The 18,160-nt window shown below is 35.2% G+C and overlaps 1 protein-coding gene across 1 annotated transcript in view; it reads right to left on the reverse strand.

The window, feature by feature from the left end:
* Window positions 1–18,160, reverse strand: part of sei (potassium voltage-gated channel seizure) — an 858,190-nt gene that overhangs the window by 19,271 nt on the left and 820,759 nt on the right. The window contains exons 21-24 of the mRNA XM_071583602.1: window positions 17,417–17,656; window positions 12,983–13,075; window positions 11,838–11,886; window positions 5,626–5,797 (exon numbers count right to left, since the gene is read on the reverse strand). Of these exons, the coding sequence (XP_071439703.1) occupies window positions 5,626–5,797; window positions 11,838–11,886; window positions 12,983–13,075; window positions 17,417–17,656 (554 nt within the window). The remainder of the gene's footprint in view (window positions 1–5,625; window positions 5,798–11,837; window positions 11,887–12,982; window positions 13,076–17,416; window positions 17,657–18,160) is intronic.

The following is an 18,160-nucleotide window of genomic DNA, read 5'->3' on the forward strand; positions in this document are numbered from 1 at the left end:
AAGGATGTGAGTGCAACAATTTGGATGACAGTTCATGTTTTTATTTTGATGCATTTAAAAAGGCACTGCTAATCAAGATGAGAGCTGGATACTGTTTGATGTAAACATTTTCCTCAGTCATTAGGACTGACTTGGTTGAAAACTAATTTAAAAGAAGACTGGCAATAGATAAAGGATATTGTAGATTTACGTTTCATCTCAATGCCAGCTTTCATGAATCATTTCTTTAATAAAACTTGTGTCATGCAGCCATGTCTTAAGAGATGGTTATCTCAAGGGAGGAAGTGCTCATCTTTGTAACTACAGAGTTGAATAAGTCTGTCAATAATCCTTGTCTTTTCATCTGCCATGGAACTGCAATTAAAAGAACTTGGTCAGCCTTTGCTACATTCTATCTGTAAAAAAATATAATAGTGTTCATTCTCAAGTGTTAAGCATATATTATTTCATTGGTTCCAGAGACAAACATTCACATGAAATAGTTAGAAAAACCTTCTAAACCAGTTTTTTAAGTCTTCTGGAGAGCTAAAATATGTATTATAATGCATTGAGTATTATTTTTGCATGAGTAAACATTTCCATTAATAAAATTTATGTTGTGCACTGTAGGGAAACTCATGGCTAACTTTATGATTGAATATTAAAATTATGATAAAGATTCTCCTTTGTAATTTCTCATCTTATGAGATGGATTACTTCCTTTGCTGTTTTTCCTGAATTTCATCTGATGTGTGTGATTATACAAGTGCATTGCAAAATCAGGGAGATTGGAATGGGATAAGAATCAATAATAATAAATGAAAGCAACAAGAATCTCAAGAAGGGCTGAATATAATCATTAAAGATGTATTCATTCTTCTTCCGGAAATTTCCGTCGCGTAGGTGAGTTGATGGACAACTGTTTTGCCCCCAGTCCTGGAGGCATCTTCAGGTTGAAGTGATTTGCATTGCAATTTGGCCGCTATATATAGGAGACGCTGGCTGGTTGGGAGCTCTCTGATTGGCTCTCTCTTGGTGGCCAATGGGAATCAACTTTTTCCATGTGGGAGCCAGAGTGTAGCCGTCCTCACGGTTGAAATTGTTTGGATTCTTCATTATTTCAACTGCTTCTCTTATCAGTCTCGGGAAATAATACCCTTCTCTTGCCAGCACTCTTCACATCATTATAGGAGTCGAAGTTGCAATGCAGAAGCTACCTAAGCATCTAGCCAACGAGATAAGGGAAGATGTCACTCAAATCCCTGCAAGACAAAACCACCACTGCAGAATGCAAAGCATTGGGAAAACTGCGTGACAATAAAGAACTTCTTGTACTTCCATCGGCAGCAAAACCACCGCGTCTGTATGGACTACCCAAGGTTCAGAAGGAGGGGGTCCCACTACGACCCATCGTAAGCAACATTGACGCACCTACCTACAATCTGGCACAATACCTTGCACGTTCTCTCCAACCCTTCGCCGGAAAAACTGACTTGTCCATGAAAAACTCCATGGAATTTATTCGCACCAACAAGAATATAGAAGTTAAGGAACAAGATGTGCTAGTGAGCTTTGATGTAATCTCTCTCTTCATGAATACTCTCATTGATGATTCAATGCTACTCATCAAAGAACTCAAATCGGAAGGATTACCAAAGGATCTCCCGGACCTCACAGAATTCTCCCTCAGGAACTCATACTTCCTTTGGAATGATAAGTACTTTCACCACAAAGAAGGTGCGACCAAAGGATCACCGCTGTCCCATGTAGTAGCTGACATTCTCATGGAGAATTTTGAGAAGAAGGCAATAAAGGCTTACCCTAATAAACCATCTCTTTGGATCCAGTATGTTGACGACACCTTTGTCATCTGGCCACATGAGAAGAAAGAACTAGATCTATTCCTGAAACACCTTAATCAGCAACATCCTGCCATAAAATTCACCATGGAAATTAAGCAGAATGGTGTCCTGCCTTTTTTAGATGTGTTAGTGACCAGAAAACCTAATGGCAGCCTTGGCCATTCAGTATACCGCAAAAAACCCACACCAACCAGTATTTGAATGCCCAATCACACCACCATCCTGCCCAGAAGAGTTTGCTGGTAAATACATTAGTTAATCGCACCTATACCATCTCAGATGTCGGATTGCTTCCATCAAAAAAGAGATACCTCATCTCAGCGCTGGGGAAAAATGGATACCCTTCACAATTGAACAAAAAGGACCGCCAAAAAAAAAAGAAATGGAGTTGACGCAAGACGTGATTCTGCCCAAGAACAAAGCAAAGAGAAGCCTGAAAAAGGAAAACCAACGACATATGCTACCATCCCGTATGTTGCCGGAATGGCTGAAAAGATAAGTAAGCTACCAAGAAAGCATAATATAACAACTAGGTTCTCCACGGCAAGAAAAATCAGTGACATGATACCTAAGCCAAAGGACTACATCCCTGATCTCATACATGAAGGTATATATGAGATAAAGTGCATGTCTGGGAAGCCCTATATCAGCCAAACAGGACAGTCCATCAGATGCAGGACCAAAGAGCACCAAAGGACCACAGATAAAAAACAGTTTCGACTCTTGGCAATTGCTGAACATGCATCGTTGGAACCTGGACACACGATCAAGTTTAATCAAGCAATAGTTCTGGCAAGAGAAGGGTATTATTTCCTGAGACTGATAAGAGAAGCAGTTTAAATAATGAAGAATCCAAACAATTTCAACCGTGAGGACGGCTACACTCTGGCTCCCACATGGAAAAGGTTGATTCCCATTGGCCACCAAGAGAGAGCCAATCAGAGAGCTCCCGACCAGCCAGCGTCTCCTATATATAGCGGCCAAATTGCAATGCAAATCACTTCGACCTGAAGATGCCTCCAGGAGTGGGGGTGAAACAGTCTTGCTTCAACTCACCTAGGCGACAGAACTTCCCAGAAGAAGAATGAATTCATCAAATAGATGTTGCGGAAGCCTTATGATTAATAATCATTAAAGATTGGAGATGAAAGGTGGAACAGTTTAGCTTTAGGAAGTGTTTTTGGGGAGGGTCAGCAAAGGAGTAAAGATATAAAAGAAGACTCCTGCTGGAGAAAGAAGCGTTTGCAAAGATTTTGGGGTTGATGAGAGGCACCTTAAGTAAAAATACAAAGAAAAGGGGGCTAACGTACTGGCTTCCCACCCTGAGGGCGCGGGTTCAAATCCCGGCGGTGTTGAATATTTTTCAGAGGTATCTCGATCCCTACGTGAGGTGCTTTGTGGAGGGCACTTTTGGGTGAGTACGCCGTCCGTCGGATGGGACGTTAAGCCGCGGACCCCTTGGCGCCTTTCGTAAAGAGTAGGCTAATGCCGACGCCGGGTTTCTCTCCACCCTTCATCCTTTCCTGTCCTTCCCCTATGGCGCAAATGACCTTAGCTGTCGGTCGCCTCCCCTCAAAACTACTACTACTACAAAGAAAAGACTAGCAAAAACTTTAACATCAAGTCTAGTCTTGCATGACTTGGAAACTTAGTCTTTGAAGCAAGATGATTACCATTGGGTGGATTCTTTTGAGGTGTGGATTTAGAGAAGAAGGATAAAAAAAATTGAAGGAAAGAAAAACCAATGAAGTTCTTGGCTTGGTAGAGGAGGAGAAATAGGATGTTGAAAGTATTAATAAAAGAGAAAATTTTGGGAAAGTGAGGAATTGGAAAAGAGGAGAAATTTTGTATAGAATTAAGGAAGGGAGAAAGTATGCAGAGATGAAGAGTGAGTGTCACAATTTTTAATATGTGTTTTAAGAACTCTTTCTGCAAGTTAGTTTTGGCTTATGAGTATATTAGTGTGTAGTGACAAGGTCCATCAAAAACCTACCTAAGCTTGAAGACTACTGCTATTATTAACTAATTTATATATAAGGTACATAATATGAACTTCAGCAGCCCTATGAATTTGCTAATTAACTGATAATATACTCCCATGTTGACTAATATAAATTACACACAGGTAACCATTGAGGGTCAGAATTGAGATTTCCTTCGGCAAGATTCTGGCACAGTGTACATTTGTCCCGCTATTTTTCAATTTCTTAAGCATCTTTTGTTACTTTTGTCAGAATACTAGCTAGTGTCTGCTAGATCCTTTGAATGGTGCGTAAGCAAACAATTCACTCCCTCCCTCTGATTTTACGCCAAACTCTAAGAATTTGGGAGGTAGAGGGGTGGTCGAATCATCTACTCTAGGGACTTGGAAGAACAGCAGAGAGACAGAAGGGAAAAACTTGAGCTCACCTAACACTCAATTTTTTTTTCTGGGGCAATATCTGGGAAAGAAGGTGCACATGTTTAAGCAAATAAAGTTTCTCCACATCTGCTTCCTTTTCAAAGGCATGAGTCAGCTTGACGCCTTAATGGGACTACTACAACATCAAGTGCCCAAAATCAATGACACCCATGGAGATACAGCCACTTCTAAAAACCATTACATTTGTTTTTCAAATTCTCCCCTGAATAATGTGTTATTTTTATTGCATTAATGAATAAAAAATACATATAAGCAAATTAGATTTTTTGTGCTGAGAAAATGCTGAATCAAAATGACATCATATTGAACTACGGTTGCTTATGTAGACACTGATTTATGTAAGTAAGTTTGCATAACTCAGGAACTTCCTGCATTTGCATTATAAGTAGAAATTCCAAGCTGTATTTCACATCAATGATGAATCACTTAACATTCTATGAAGTGTTTTATGGCGAATAAATAATTTGAAATAAAAAAAGACAGCCATTAAAAATCATGAACAAGAGCTAGTCAACCTACATAGTTTGGTCTATCTTGTGGGTGACATGAATTAAATATCACATAGTAGGTATATGGAGGTTGTGTATGAAACACTGTATTTTGCACATAAATAATTTTGCAGTGAGGAACCACATAAAAAAATCATATTAAACTTAACGTTATGAAGATTATGCATTAACTTAGAGTTTGTTTAACATATGGATTTCTCTTGTCAGTGGTACATGACACACATGAAAAGGATATGGTGACTACTGAAAATGATGTGAAAAGAAAAATATATTTCTGCACATAGTTTTGTCTATTTTTGTCTCAAAGAGGGATTAATGGACCTTATAATATATTCACTTTAAAACAGCATTCTCAGATAACATGAAATAAAGCTTAAAACGTATCTTGCAGATTACTTGTAAAAAACAAAGGAATAATTGATGAAGGTGGTCAATGGAAAAAGTTGCACCATCCACTAGAATTTATGAACCTATAATTAGTTTTTATGTAAAAACAGTAAATTCAAATTCAGCCATCTCATTTGAATTACTTTCTGTAATACCATAATTTAAAAACTGGCTAGCTCAAAGCTATGAGCTCCTAACCAATAGCATGAGTCTTGCTTTTTAGCACAGATGAATTTAAATATAACCAAAAAGAATCATAATTTTCCACAGTAAATGGCATGAAATTAAGCATTTACATGTAGAAAAGTTACATGTCGACATTATGAAGGAATTATGTTTTTTCTAACATTTCAGGCAAAGAGTCTCCAAAGCATCTGCAACTTTTTTTCTAGGCCAATAGCCTCCTCTGACATATTCTATTCTAGGGTTTAAATATACCAAGCGTAAACATAGATGAGAAATGTACCTCTTTAACTTCAATGGAAGCCCCTGCTGCAGAATCAGATGATTGAGAGCCAGTGGAGAGTTGAGGCTGGATGGATGGAGGTTGTTTTGCACTGGAGGCCAACTGCTGTTGCAGCAGGCTAAGTATCATGCGGACATCACCAGCAACCTGTTGCTCCAGAGACTGCAACTGCCTGAGAATAAAAGTTAAGGGGGATGAAAAACAAAATGACCATAAACAATGCATATATGTATTCATTTTATGCATACAGCCACAGAGTAGTATGCATCCTTTTTGTGATACCGAATTTCTAGATATTTAAAAACAAAATAAGTATAATATATAATTACAGCCAAATTAATTAAAGGAAATAATTGGTCATACACACTGAAGAGGGAAGCAATCCATGTAACACTCTTCTTTTGACATAGGAAGGGAAGGGAGAAAGTTAAAGACAATATTTGAGTACTTATTTACTTAGCTGTGAAACATCAAAACATTATTTATTAGGTAGGCAAGTGATAGAAGCATCAGATGTAAGATCAAGACAATATTAAGTTTAAAAATGCACATTCTTGTCATCATTATTAAGTTGTTATAAGCTCCGAAAAGAATTAACAGTAAATATAATGTAAAGAATACTATTTCATTAATGCTAATAGAGAATTTATAATGGTTTATTAACTACAAGGGAGTCTGCACTTCATTAGCTAAACAGAGCACAATTAAAGAAATATAACTACTAGCTTCAGTATCTGGCCTCAAAGTAAACTACACAATTCCTTTATATCACACAAGAATCATATGATGACAGGTGCCACAATTCATTATTAAATCTACATTAATTTGATTAAAACTTCTAAGTATGTTTAGAGTTAAAAGAGGACTTTCTAAATAAAACTCCTAAAGGGATTGGGATTTCCATGGCTGAAATGAAATAAACATTGATTGCAATTTTTAAAAAAAGCCAGACCAAGTGAATGACTGATAGAATATTCTAATCTTTGGTTAGTTATTTAATGTTCTATATGTATGTTTAGGTGATATTGAGGAATAAAAAAAGAGAAAATTTTCCATATGGCAATTGTATAAATGCTGAATATCTGCCTGGCTAAGGAATGGTAAAAACTAGCTACATGTTAATAATAGGTAATAAAAAAGCCTCATGGAAGGTTTCCAAATGTTTTAAAACCAAAAGCACAGTAAACTTCATAATTTTCGCGCAACTTGATTTTGAGGTTAAGAAACTATCAATAATTTTGATGAATCAAAGGGCCAATAAATATAAGTGGATACAAAAGACCAAATCCAATAGTTGGAACTCACTCAACCCCCAAGATCAAATTGATTGCTAAAATCCATTAATATTTTTAAGTGTTAAAATGAAAATCTCAAACTGAGATTGAATTTGGTAACACTGAGGCTGGCTCATCGCAGAAGATATGTCAATCTTGATGCTTTTAAAGGCATTATCATCTTGGTTAGACTGAAAAATTATGAAGTTTATTTTTACATGGTCATGAAAAATGTCAAATTCCAGTGAAGTGAAGCTTGTTTTAACGCAAATTAATTGTGTATTCAGCAATGTGAAGGTTTGACTAAAATTAAGTTGCCACAACAAGTTTGTTTGACAAGAAATAGATATAAAAGTAGAATAACAAATAAAATATATTGTTATCAATACCCTGCTTTCTTCAACAGTGCCTTCTGATCATCATGTTGCAAAAGGAGTTCTCCTTTTGAGAGATAATATTAGTACCAAACTAATAACTTTATGAAAATTTGTACACAACCTATGCCTATTTCTTTGTTGTAAAATTAACACACTTTCAAGTTTTCAACTTAAGTTTCTTTATTATTACCAAATTACTCTATGGTAAAAAATATTATGCAATGGAGGAGAAAATATTCTTCTAATGAGTATCTATGAACATTTTGTATTTTATGCAATAAATTCTGATAATTTCAAAGTAAATTAACTCATAAAAAATTTATCACGAAATAATTATTTTTTTCAAATCACAAATTTAATGTAAATTGTTCAGCTTATTGTCCAATTCATTATCTATGTGACAAGAAAAGAGCATCATGAAATATCCACAATACTAACATAATTCCATGCATATCCAACATCTGGCACTTAGCAACTGGTTTTGTCTCGTTCTAAGCCTGAAGTGATAATCAATATAAACCCAGTGAGAGCCAAGAAGTTTAACAGCAAGATTGAATTTGCATTGCTCTTTCGGCAATGGAACTTAATTCCAGTCACATTAACATATTTGAAAGACACTACAGAAATCACAAATAGTCATCACTGACCCTTGAATCTAAAATTAGGACATTTGGAATCTCTCAAATTAGAACTCTTACAGCAAGCAGTAAATTCCAGTTTTGGTGACTTGAAAGGAGTTGTACTTAAGAAGTCTGTAAGGATATTTCTTACTCATTGGTATTATGATAATATATTATCATCTTTTATATTCTAGGAATGGGTGTAAACTGGCCTGAATTCAAAGTTTAATCTTAAATTGATACAAAATTTCCAAAAACAGGAGATAACTTATTTTTCCACAACTTTCTTAATCCCTGATTCTTTTATGCTTGAATACAAATATGTAGGAGTTTACTACATTAAAAACATGCATTTCTGGGTTTATGGTGGTTTAGTTAAAAAAGTCTCAACAGCGACCCTCTAATCTAAAATGTTCCGTGAATTTTATTAACCAATTGTGGAGGGCATCTTAAAAAAACTTAAAATTTCATTTCAGGGTAGTTGATTATACTTCGTCCATATAATGACAAGTATACACAATTTAATGTTTTTACTTGTAATTGAGATTTTTCAGGTTAAAATTTTGCGGTACTGAAAGTGCCATAGATTTTTTATAAATGCATACAGGAGTCCAACTTTGCACTTAAATGAACAAGTATTGGTCTCCATGTCACTTTTGAAAGTACCAATGCACCTAGGCATTATCCTTTCTTATTTTGAAATTAAATGATCTGGCTATATTGCAAGTACACTGATAATGGGAAAGGAAATTGAGATTATAAAATACTGAACTAAAATACATGAAATATGAGTTGCCGAATTAGCTTTTGAAAATTCTTTAGGAAATAGTGATAGGTCACTAAATTCCAATGTAATAGATCTTTGTTAAAAATACACTGAAGCCAAAGACAAGAAGTGTCAAGGGCTCAAACATGACTGGAGGCGGTGCTTTCATGAATGAGCAATAGAGGTAGATATATGTCTCCTCTTGTTTTTTGGAAAAACAGGACAAAGACATTTAAACTTGTTGCTCACTGGGATGTACCATGTCACACAATACTAAATGGAATAGCTGAGTGAACAGGATGCCTCCATAGTGGAAGGGTAATGCAAAAATGAAATTCAACACAATACTAAGTCAATCAGTTTGGCTAGAGAGTGCCATTTGAGGGTTTTCCATGTAGAAACTGGGAATGTAAAGTAAATAAAAGTTTCCTGAAATATTGCTGGAAAATCATGAGTAATTGCAATTCCACCAATTTCTTCCACCTCCGGTCACACACGAGAGTGAACTGAGTCCAACAGGAGAACAATCTCTAGAGACATTTCCCGGTTGTTCCAGCAAAACAAATCTTCCTTGGTTAGGTGCAACATATCTAAGAGGATGCCCTACCATTTGAATACAAATATTTTTCTCAAACAGTCCATCTCCTGAGAGATATGGTTCTGTGTGTTAGAGGAAAGCAAGCTTTAGGTTTTCTTCCAGACTCACAGCAGACCAAAGGACAAACTTCACCAAAGCAGGACTGTCCTGTGGAAAGGATAATGTCTGTTCATTTTAAGTCTGCACCCAACACTTGTGTAAATGATACTCAAAGGTTTTTCATAAGATTTAGCACTCATGACATATTTCAAAGACATTTTTGAGGGTTTATCATATGCCTAGAAATTTTTGAACAGCAAAAACTAGGTTGTTTGATAAAATTTATTTTGGGTGAGAATCTCAACTTTCTTAAAGTAAATACTAAAATACATCTATTTTAAATTACCTGAGCTTCTGAGGATACATTTCAGAGTGAAAACAGTACATAAATCATGAACCATGCATGGCCATTTCTTTCTTCATTTCCACCCGCCAGATTATAATACTCTAGCAAAAAATATAGCATATGAATTAACTTAGTTGGGGTTTTCGAATTTAGAAATGTATAATCCATTAAACTGAGACTGTATATGGATTCATTACTAATATTTACTTTAAGATGAATTAGTTAGGCTCATGATATTACCAAAGTTTGTTCCATTTTTTCTAAGATGATGTTAGAATTTAACAGATATTAATTAAATGCATAATGCAATATCTAGAGGAACAGGTCAAAATGGGCAAATATAAAGATGATATCATCTGTTCATGTGATCTATAATGAAAACTATACTTTCTTAGATAGTGATTTTTTTCTCAATTTCCTACCCAGAGTGTACTTGATGCGTTAACCTACAATTTATTGGGGTAAAACTGGCACCAGGTAATGAATTCTGAAAGGAGAACTTCTTGCTCTTAAATAAGCCAATGCCATTTTATCAATACTTTTGAATTTTGTTCCTACTGGTTCCTACAGGTGCCCTGTCCCTGTTTTTCCACAAATGACAGGAGACGTATTTCTTTGCCAAAAACAAATGCAAGGCAAATATATAAATCCTGCTATCAAATTTGGTACTTTCAATATAAAGGGTATTCAATCAACAGCGTTCATATTCCTAGACAATGACAGAGTCAAAAACAATACGTATGAATGTGAGTGTGAAACATTAAATGTCAAGCTGCATTAGGAACAAAATTTTCACAGTTGCATGAGGACATTTGTTCCCTTCATTCTTTAATAATTTACACCCTCCTGTTAATAGAGGGTGTGTGTGTGTGTATATATAAATATATATATATATATATATATATATATATATATATATATATATATATATATACATATGTATGCATGTATATACATATGTGTGTATATATATATATATGTGTATATATATATGTGTATATATACACACATATATAGTGTGTATGTGTGTGTGTGTGTATATATATATATATATATATATATATATATATATATATATATATATATATATATATATATATACACATACACACACACACCCTCCATTACTGCACATACATACATACACACCTGCATGAAATAAGTGATTTATCCAATTAGATATATCAAAAAAAGATGCTCTTAAATGTAACACACGCTAAAAACACTTCTAGCTAGTAGTAAAAATATTTTTTGAGCCTTTGTTTCTTGCACACTTCCTGCTGAGAGCATTTTGAAAATCTAAGCAGAAAACTGATCCACATGGAATTATATGGGAAAAAAACCATTTAAAATGTCAAATTTGCAAAAGTATAATTTATCGTGTCAAATTTCACCAGCCAACCTAAGTTGGTGAAGAAGATGAACATTTTTCAGATCTGATTGTTACCTGTATCTCTCACCTGTACCTCATTTAAGCCTTAACAGAAAAATATGCTGTTGCTTACTTTACCGCTAACTTATCATTTAAAGACTGCTGATTTGTGAAATTAGTGGTTTAAATATGCAGATCAAAGAGAGTAGTTTGAAATAAAACCAGGTTTTTATCTTAGTTAAACATCAAGAGTTTTGAGCTCAAATAAAAGGACGGGGAAGTGAATAATCTGTACATGAGGATAAGATACAGCAACACCTGAAATACTAAAATCTTGAATGTTTTGGTAAAGATTTACTCCTTATGAATTCATGGATAGCTATTACTGGAGCATAAAATAGTGCAAAATCCACTATCATTCATAGTCAAAAGACATTAACTAATGTACAGCTTTATTCATATCCTCAAGTTTGATGGCCATAGATTGAGGCAATTATATATAAAAGAAAAAATCTAACAGACAGTGAGCTATTATATTATTACCAATCATACATATATCAATCAATTAAATAAGCTTATCTTACTTGGGCTTAAAAACCGATGTTACATCTATAAGTTTAAACCATATTATGTATCACTCAATACTTAGAATTTTGTCTACCATCACAAAGTTTTAGGTTACTAATTCATGTTTACATATTTTGAAAGCAAACTACATTTTGTTCAACATCCAAATTAATTACCAGCCTAAGCTAAAAAAAAGCTTAACAATGCATTAATATACAACAGAAATGAATAGTGCATCAATAATTAATCTTACCTATCCATTTTTTCCAGCTTGCAACTTACTTGCTTGAACTCTGATGAACCTAATAACAGAATGAAACCTATCACATTCTTATGCTATAAAATGTCAATAACTTTCAACCATAAACCTGTCATTAATAACAGTATTTTTATATAAGTAAGCATACTTATGAAAGTAATGCGTTAATCATGCAAAACAAAATTTCAATAAGAATATAAAATTGTATTAGTGCACAAAATTAATTAATAATAATCAATTTCAATAGACATTCTAATTCAATAAGAATCATTTGAGTAGATAATGATGTACAATGTAAATAAATATACATTTATGTGTATATTTTATGCAAAATCTATCAAAAATTCACATGGCCAAGAAGCGCATAACAAAAGGCTTAATTATTCTACAGAGATACATTTTTGAAAATTAATTGCATTTCCTATATAAAAAGATGTTAAAAAAAGATAAATCCTACCTCCTTTTTGTCATCTTTCAACATATCAATGGCAACACATCTGGACTCAAGGTTTAAAAAAAATCAAGTAAATTAAATAAATTGACATTCAGTCATCAAGGTGGGAAAGAAGTTATTTTATAGAGAGAGATTAATATCAAGAATCAGAAGATGAGAGTCAAAGAGTGAATAGAAAACTTCAGCAGTATTAAAAGCAGCCTCCAAGGAATCTACCTATGGGAGTTGGGTATGAGTCTAAACAAAGAAGCAAAGTAAGTGTGACAAAAAAGAAATAATAAAACACAGTTTGGAAGGTTAGAAGCACCTAAGTGAGGAATATGCATAGCAGCCAAGCAAAGAGGAGCAGGGCCCCAGAGTCAGAGAGGGGGGGATTTGTGAAGGGGTTCACCGGCCACCTACCGGCTCAAGCGATCTATCCTGGCCTCCACCCCCCTTCCCCCATCACAACGCTGCCTCCCCTCCCCCTCGTCCTCTACCGAGGCCTGCCTCCGCCCTGCGTCCTCCGCGGGAGGGGGCACTGCGGCGACAATCGCCCTTTTCTGGCGTGGAAGGGGCCTATTGGTGGGAAGCCTGGCGCCAGCGCTACCTAAGGAGGTTGGGGGGGGGTGCTGGTGGGGTGGGGGCAGGGCGGGTCGCCCTATTGGGGGAGGGATGGTGGTGGTGGTGGACTGGGCAGCAATACCCGCCATTGCCGTTGAAGCTCCGAGGCAGCTCTCGCTTGTACCTGATGGCAGAATGGAGCCCTCCTCCTGATCTACTCTTCCCAGCGCCCCCACTGCACAGATGCAAATAAGAGAATGGGGGTCTACATTTAGTCACAGCACATGAGTCACAGGTACAGGGTACAGATTTTAATGGCTGAATAGTAATGTTATTTCCACACTTCACTCATTACAAATGAATTCAAAACATTATATGAACACATTGTACAATTATAACATTTACAGAGCATAGAGATTGTTCTTAGGCATGTTTTTTTACTGAAACAACACCTCTGAAAAAAATGACACATGTATACACACAAACAAACACATTATATTTATCAAAATTATCCCTGAGTGCTTCATGATGAATGTTCATCAACATTATATTATTGAATCACAATCAGAAATATACAACAGAGATGAGGATTTATAAGTTTATACAATTAAAAAAAAATTAAATATGTTTGGAATGAATAAAACATTAAAAAATAGAATTAATTCATAAATACGAATCATAAAATTATTATTTCGAAAGAGCCTTCATTTATCACTTAATCTCACATTATATATTTGTAACAGGACAACTGTGACACCAAAAACAAAGATGCAGTTGAAATTACATAAGAGTTCAATTACACAGCCCAACTCATTTTTGTACCTTTATTCTTAAAACAATTTTGTAGTAGTAGTTGTTATGGGAGGCGACCAACAGCTGAGGTCATTTGCACCATAGGGGATGGGCAGGAAAGGATGAAGGGTGGAGAGAAACCCGGCATCGGCATTAGCCTACTCTTTACGAAAGGCATCAAGGGGTCGGCAGCTTAATGTCCCATCCGACGGACGGCGAACTCACTCAAATTGCCCTCCACAAGGCACCTCAAGTAGGGATCGAGATACCTCTGTAAATATTCAACACCGCCGGGATTTGAACCTGGGCCCTCTGGGTGGGAAGCCAGTACGTCAGCCCCCGCACCATCTCAATCTCCCTTAAAACAATTTTCAACTTCATAATGCTCTTGATTTGTCATTACACGACGCTACAAGGACTATTGAAAATTCATAAAAGTTTAACTAAAAAGATATGCATGCACTATATTATTATTATTGCTTATCTACATGTTAGGTGGATTTTGGATGGGCACAAGCTAACCAATGGTATATCAACAATTCCCTTGTCTCTCTTAACAAATTAAAAAAAACAGCCCGACATCCAACATTACACTAGGGCCCTGTTCAATTTTGCATAGTTCTTTCTGCCTTTCAATCTATGTCCAACATCCTTATCTTACTCCTGCCCCTTCATTGGATGTCCAATGTTATCCTCTCTATCACAGTCTTCAACCCATTGCTCATGAAAACACTTTGCATCCATCTTATCTGCTTCTTATTCATTTCTCCTAACAATCCTCTCTTCTCCCTAACCTTACCTAGCACTTCCTCATTTGTTTTCCTGTCAGTCCACTTCTCCTTTTCCATCCTTCCCCACATCCATATTTCAAAAGCCTCTAATCTATCTAGGCATTGCAAAAATTAGAGGCACTTGGCTGGGTGAAACATAATATCCAACATGGAGGGAATGTGTCTGTGGAAGGGAATATGCCTGATGGAGTGGAGGGGAGGGGAGAGCAGATGAAAGGCAGTGCTGCCCCATTGCTAGTTAAATTAATCCTGAAAAAGGCACACAGGCCAAACACAATATTCCTTGTTCACAACACAGCTTGTGAATTGTGACATATGATGTCTAGTACACATGATGTTGTATTTATTTTTGTTAGTGGTGCATCATTGTTTTCTTTGTACCCAGATTATTACTCTTGAAAAGAGTAATGAGTATTTTCAATTATGAGCTTTAAAACTTGATAGAAGTCTTTGAATGCATATTTATATTATACCTTTAGCCTGTTTTTCTCCCATTTTTCATCTTGCATTCATAATCAACCCTCCTGCTATAACTGCCATCATTATATTCAGAACAGTCATTAAGATATTAAAGTTAGTTTGGAAAAAAAACCTGAACACAAAATGTAATAATATCACTTAGCAATTAGGGACAAAACTTTCGTTGACTCCTAAATATGGAGATCGTGACATACTACTAAATGAAATTTAAAAAATCTAGTTACTGATTTTGTTTATCATATCATTCATATAACATTATTCATTTATAATATTACTCCTCTTTTCTCAAACAAAAGTAAGTAGAATAAAATCAAGAGTATTTCTACCATATGTTTGTGATTGTTTCTAATTTAAAAGAATTGTCAAATGCATACGTAAGGCTACTTCAAATAATTAACTTGAAAAAATCATATTTGCTATAAAGTGACAAATTGAAAAGGCTCGATTCTTTTCGTATGTGATACGAATAAGATTTGTCATATTTTAACTTTTGATACTAGTATTTAATTTATTCGGGCATACATGTATATTATCCTGGGGTGAAGTAATTATTCTTAGTTAGTATTCAGTTACTTCTCCCATCAAAACATATGACAGGAACATGTGAACAGGATGACCAGCAAATAAGATAGTTTCTAATTCCATGTTTTTGAGGACAAAAAGTCTTTTTTCAAGATTTTTTGCCACCATTTTTACTCCTCATAAAAACCTGGGGCAACCCAAAGTACATGGCTACATTTACATGGACAGACATTTTAGCTTTTTCTCCATTTTTCACCAATCAGGCATTTGAGTTTTAATTAATTTAATTAATTGCCTAAAAAATAGTTTCCAGAGTCTGATGGCTCATAGATATAAAAAAGCCCACTTATGGTCAAGAGATTACCTCACTTGTATTTTTGGGGTCCTAAACAGCAGTTTTAACTTTTTTATGCATTTAAATGAATGTTAAGCATGCTATGGTAGCATTAGAGTTCTTTTGGGGCCAGAACTGAGGAAATCAAAATTGCTAGCAAGCGATAATAAAGTAGAACACCAGTAGGCATTCAGTGCTAGGGAAAAAGATCATTCCAAATATGTAGTACTTATCCATCATCTTATTTCACACAAAATAAGTAAGTAAGAAATTTTTTCATAACATGACACTCAGACTGATTAACAACAAGAATGCTCCTTGAATGTTAAAGGATATGATATGGAATTCTACACCTTCTTGCAATTACCCAGAACATTGAAAGCCACCAGTTTAAAAAAATTGGTACATTAGTCATTCATAAAAAATTCAATTTAAGAAAATGCATTCATTTTTCATAATTCATTTTTCCCCCTACTGTCCAATTTCAGTTTTCCAGTAAAACCGCATTTATCTGCAAAGTTCAAGATTTCACTACTCAATCCCAGGTTTATTCCAGGATTATTTCAAGGTTTTTGTCACTCCTGGGTTTCCCCAATTTTCAAGGACTCAAGAATAGCTGACCACCCTGCACACATCACTTTTAAACACTTCAGTTGAAGAGAGAGAATAAGGCGATCCCAGATACCCTGGAGAATGCATTCAGCAACTCTCTCCCCCATGTCAAGCAATTTGTAAAAAAAGAACTCTTCCACCAAAAATTGACATCTGAGTAGGTGAAAAAAATTTTGTAATGCAAATACCTTCAGTGATAGTCAGTTTTACTTCACAGATATGTTTAGCATGATTTCACACTAATCAAAAACCATAACTCTTTTGTCTCCTTTGGTCCAAACATGGCAGCCCATAATTGACCATAACTCCACATCTAAAAACATCACTGGATATTTCATACTAATGTGATACAGATTCAGCATTAAATAATGGTTAACAATAGCTAACTCTGTACTTTTAATTTAGTTCTAAGATTATCTTAGAATTTTGCACAAATAAAGGAATCATGATGCTCTTCATCAGCTGTCTAAGAAAATTTAATACCATGCCACTTTAAGTTTACTAAGTGAAGATGTGATTGGTTTAAAAATTTTCTACTTTTACACAATCATTTCTTTTCTCATATGGAAGTTTAGCGTCAATGTTTTACTGAAAATTACTCAAATTAGGGTAATGGTACAAAAGGTGAAACTAATATTAAGATAATTGGTGCACATCTTAATGAAATACAATTTTCTTTAAAACAACATAATTTGCTAATAGTTAATTGTTTTAGGTAGAACAACTGTAACCGCCCAACCATAGTCTTCATTTGAAAGGTAATTAGATTGGTTTGATAGCAGGGATGGGGTTCATCAATGATCAACTAAAAATCACTAAAATGACAAAATTTATGTGATATGAAATTTAGTTACTTTAACTGGCACACCTTATGCTTTCAATGGCTGAACCCAGTAACTTCGGTATTCACTGAAATTTATCAAAATAGGCCCTCTGACACAACACTCTGATGAATATATGCACATATAATCATATAGATTTTACATCTTGAAAAACAATTACCTATTTAAAAATTACTGAAGATGAATAACACCCTTGTGCTTACCAGGGACCTCATGCTGCAGGAGAGGCAAACTCTCTTTTGGGCAGGTATGCACAGTAACAGATGAGGGGTTAGGTGGGGATGAAGGTTCGGTTTTAGATGCAGATCTTCCACCCAACTGCATTCCCTGTTTCCTCTGACCCCCTGAGGCACTTTTCTGATGCTGCTGAGGAACTGTGGACACTGATGGGGACCATCCCCAGCCTCCACCTTCCACACCACTGCCATCACCACCTACATATCCTATTGGAGATGGCAAGTGAGAATTACAAAATGTGAATGCAACTTTCTTCTTCAATGACAAACATGAAATTATTAGCACTTACTCATGTGATTCCATTACTAAGTCATTGCGAGGAAACTGCTCGGCAAGAAGAATTTCAGAGTTTCTTTTTAGTTACAATGCTTCATGAGGAATGAAACAAAATTTTTCTCCTTCTAAATCTGATCTCTTTCACCGTGTGATTTTTGACACCTTCGGCTATAGAAACATCAAGAGCAAATTCTTGAAATTTTTTCTTTCTCGAAACATATACTAGATCATTAGAAAAATTATTTGAAAATAGAGCAGAATCTTCTGCAATGTGTGCAATTAATTATTCACTGAAGCCACTTAAGTGAATGGGAGAAGTTGATAGACATCATTGCGCAAAATGGTTAAATAAGTAATTAAATAATATATCATTGAAAATTAATGCTTTTTTAAATTATAAAGATATTTTGGAAACAAGCTGCAAAATTCAATAT

The sequence above is a fragment of the Hetaerina americana genome, unplaced genomic scaffold, assembly GCF_022747635.1.
Source record: "Hetaerina americana unplaced genomic scaffold, ioHetAmer1.1.p SCAF_14, whole genome shotgun sequence".
NCBI classification, from domain to species: domain Eukaryota; kingdom Metazoa; phylum Arthropoda; class Insecta; order Odonata; family Calopterygidae; genus Hetaerina; species Hetaerina americana.